The sequence below is a fragment of the Vespula pensylvanica genome, chromosome 10 (genome assembly GCF_014466175.1).
Source record: "Vespula pensylvanica isolate Volc-1 chromosome 10, ASM1446617v1, whole genome shotgun sequence".
NCBI lineage: Eukaryota > Metazoa > Arthropoda > Insecta > Hymenoptera > Vespidae > Vespula > Vespula pensylvanica.
In genome coordinates, this window is record NC_057694.1 from 1,519,165 (window position 1) to 1,520,703 (window position 1,539).

General features: G+C 27.2%; 1 protein-coding gene across 1 annotated transcript in view; it reads left to right on the top strand.

The window, feature by feature from the left end:
* Positions 1-608: 608 nt before the first annotated feature.
* The window catches only part of LOC122632343 (cytochrome P450 4C1-like), a 2,254-nt gene continuing 1,323 nt past the window's right edge, over positions 609-1,539 (top strand). Inside the window, exon 1 of the mRNA XM_043819033.1 lies at positions 609-756. Coding sequence (XP_043674968.1) covers positions 609-756 — 148 coding nt within the window. The remainder of the gene's footprint in view (positions 757-1,539) is intronic.

Sequence of the window (1,539 nt, forward strand, 5' to 3'; positions counted from 1 at the left end):
TTAAAGTGGAAGGTAGGTAATAAGATTGTTCGTCGTTGTTTCCATTTATCACCTATTGAGTGGAAAATTAAATATTATCTTGATATAATCTTAAAATTAAACATTATCAAATATATCAAATTTATATTGTTCAATTTATTACCCGAACTAGTTATTAGTCCAGTGGATAGCCAGGGTCGTAGGAAGTTGTAAGGTATAACTTTTTCTAGATGTTCGGTACTTTTTAAAAGTGTCTACATTCAAAATATATATCTTTTATTTTCGATGAAATAATAATTATCATTTGAAAAGCAAGAAAGGAAGAAAGATAAAAATTATCTCTGTTTTGCGTCATAATCACTTACCTCGATATCTTCCGGATGAAGTAAAGTTACTAATGAAAAAAAAAGGGACCATACTCTGTGGATGGGATAAAATTCGTCATTCGTTTTCCAAAATTTTTCAAGAATTTGATCTAAAATAGTAATAAAATTTTTATAAGTACATTAAAAAAAAAACGACTATACGAGTAGATGGAATTACAAGTTAATTGATACGTTCGTTTTGTCAAATTTCATTTCCGATGAAGCTTACCATTTTTAACTCGAAAGTGATATAAATTGCCTATTATGGGATATGCTTTAAGTCCAGGAATTCGACTGGATATTCTTCCCACTCTTCCATATCTTACAAAACAGTGCAATATGAACAAAAGTGTAAAGAAACTCAAGAAGATTGTGAAAAACATTATATCTGTGGAAGAAACACAATTTTTAAGTAGATTTTTTCAAATATACGAGTTTTTTATGTATATACAAATACAAATGTTAACACAAAAAAAACATTATATGTATATACAAATGTACGAAGAAACTTTACACGGGCTGATTATTTAATTGAATTTAATTTGACCCGAGTATTTGTTAATGATCAATATAGGTTTTAAAATGAATTAATTATATCTTCTCTGTTTATATTTGTTTTATCCATTTAAGATTTATCAGTGACTAATGTACACAAAAGCAATAATAACACTCACTTGTAACAATAATACATAACTATAAATTGGGGTAAATGATGAGGCAATGCTTACATGATTCCCACGTTTGGATGTTCTCCGTAGCAGGATCTTTGAGGTACTGACTAAAATCGTACAATCGAGCGAATTAAATAATTTGGATGACTAATTCTCGATGAATATATTTCTACTCCCCATCGTATGAGTGTATAGTTTCCATACAATTGCTTTGTATAATCTTCATATAAAAATACATTTATAGAAGTCCATTAATTTTTGAAAATCAAGATGAATGTACTGTACGAATAATTTCTGAAATTTTTATATCTCAGACTTTATGAAATGCGATGTTTAAAGATTATTTTTAATTCGGACATCGATTATATTAGAATGTTTTTCGGTAACAATTTTATACGTAGTTCCTTAATGGACGGCAGTAATTAAAAATATGATTTTATGATAATTTAACCATATGATGAGAGATTGAATGAAAGCAATTATATATTAATATTCTATTGTATATATAATTATCAAAATTTTAT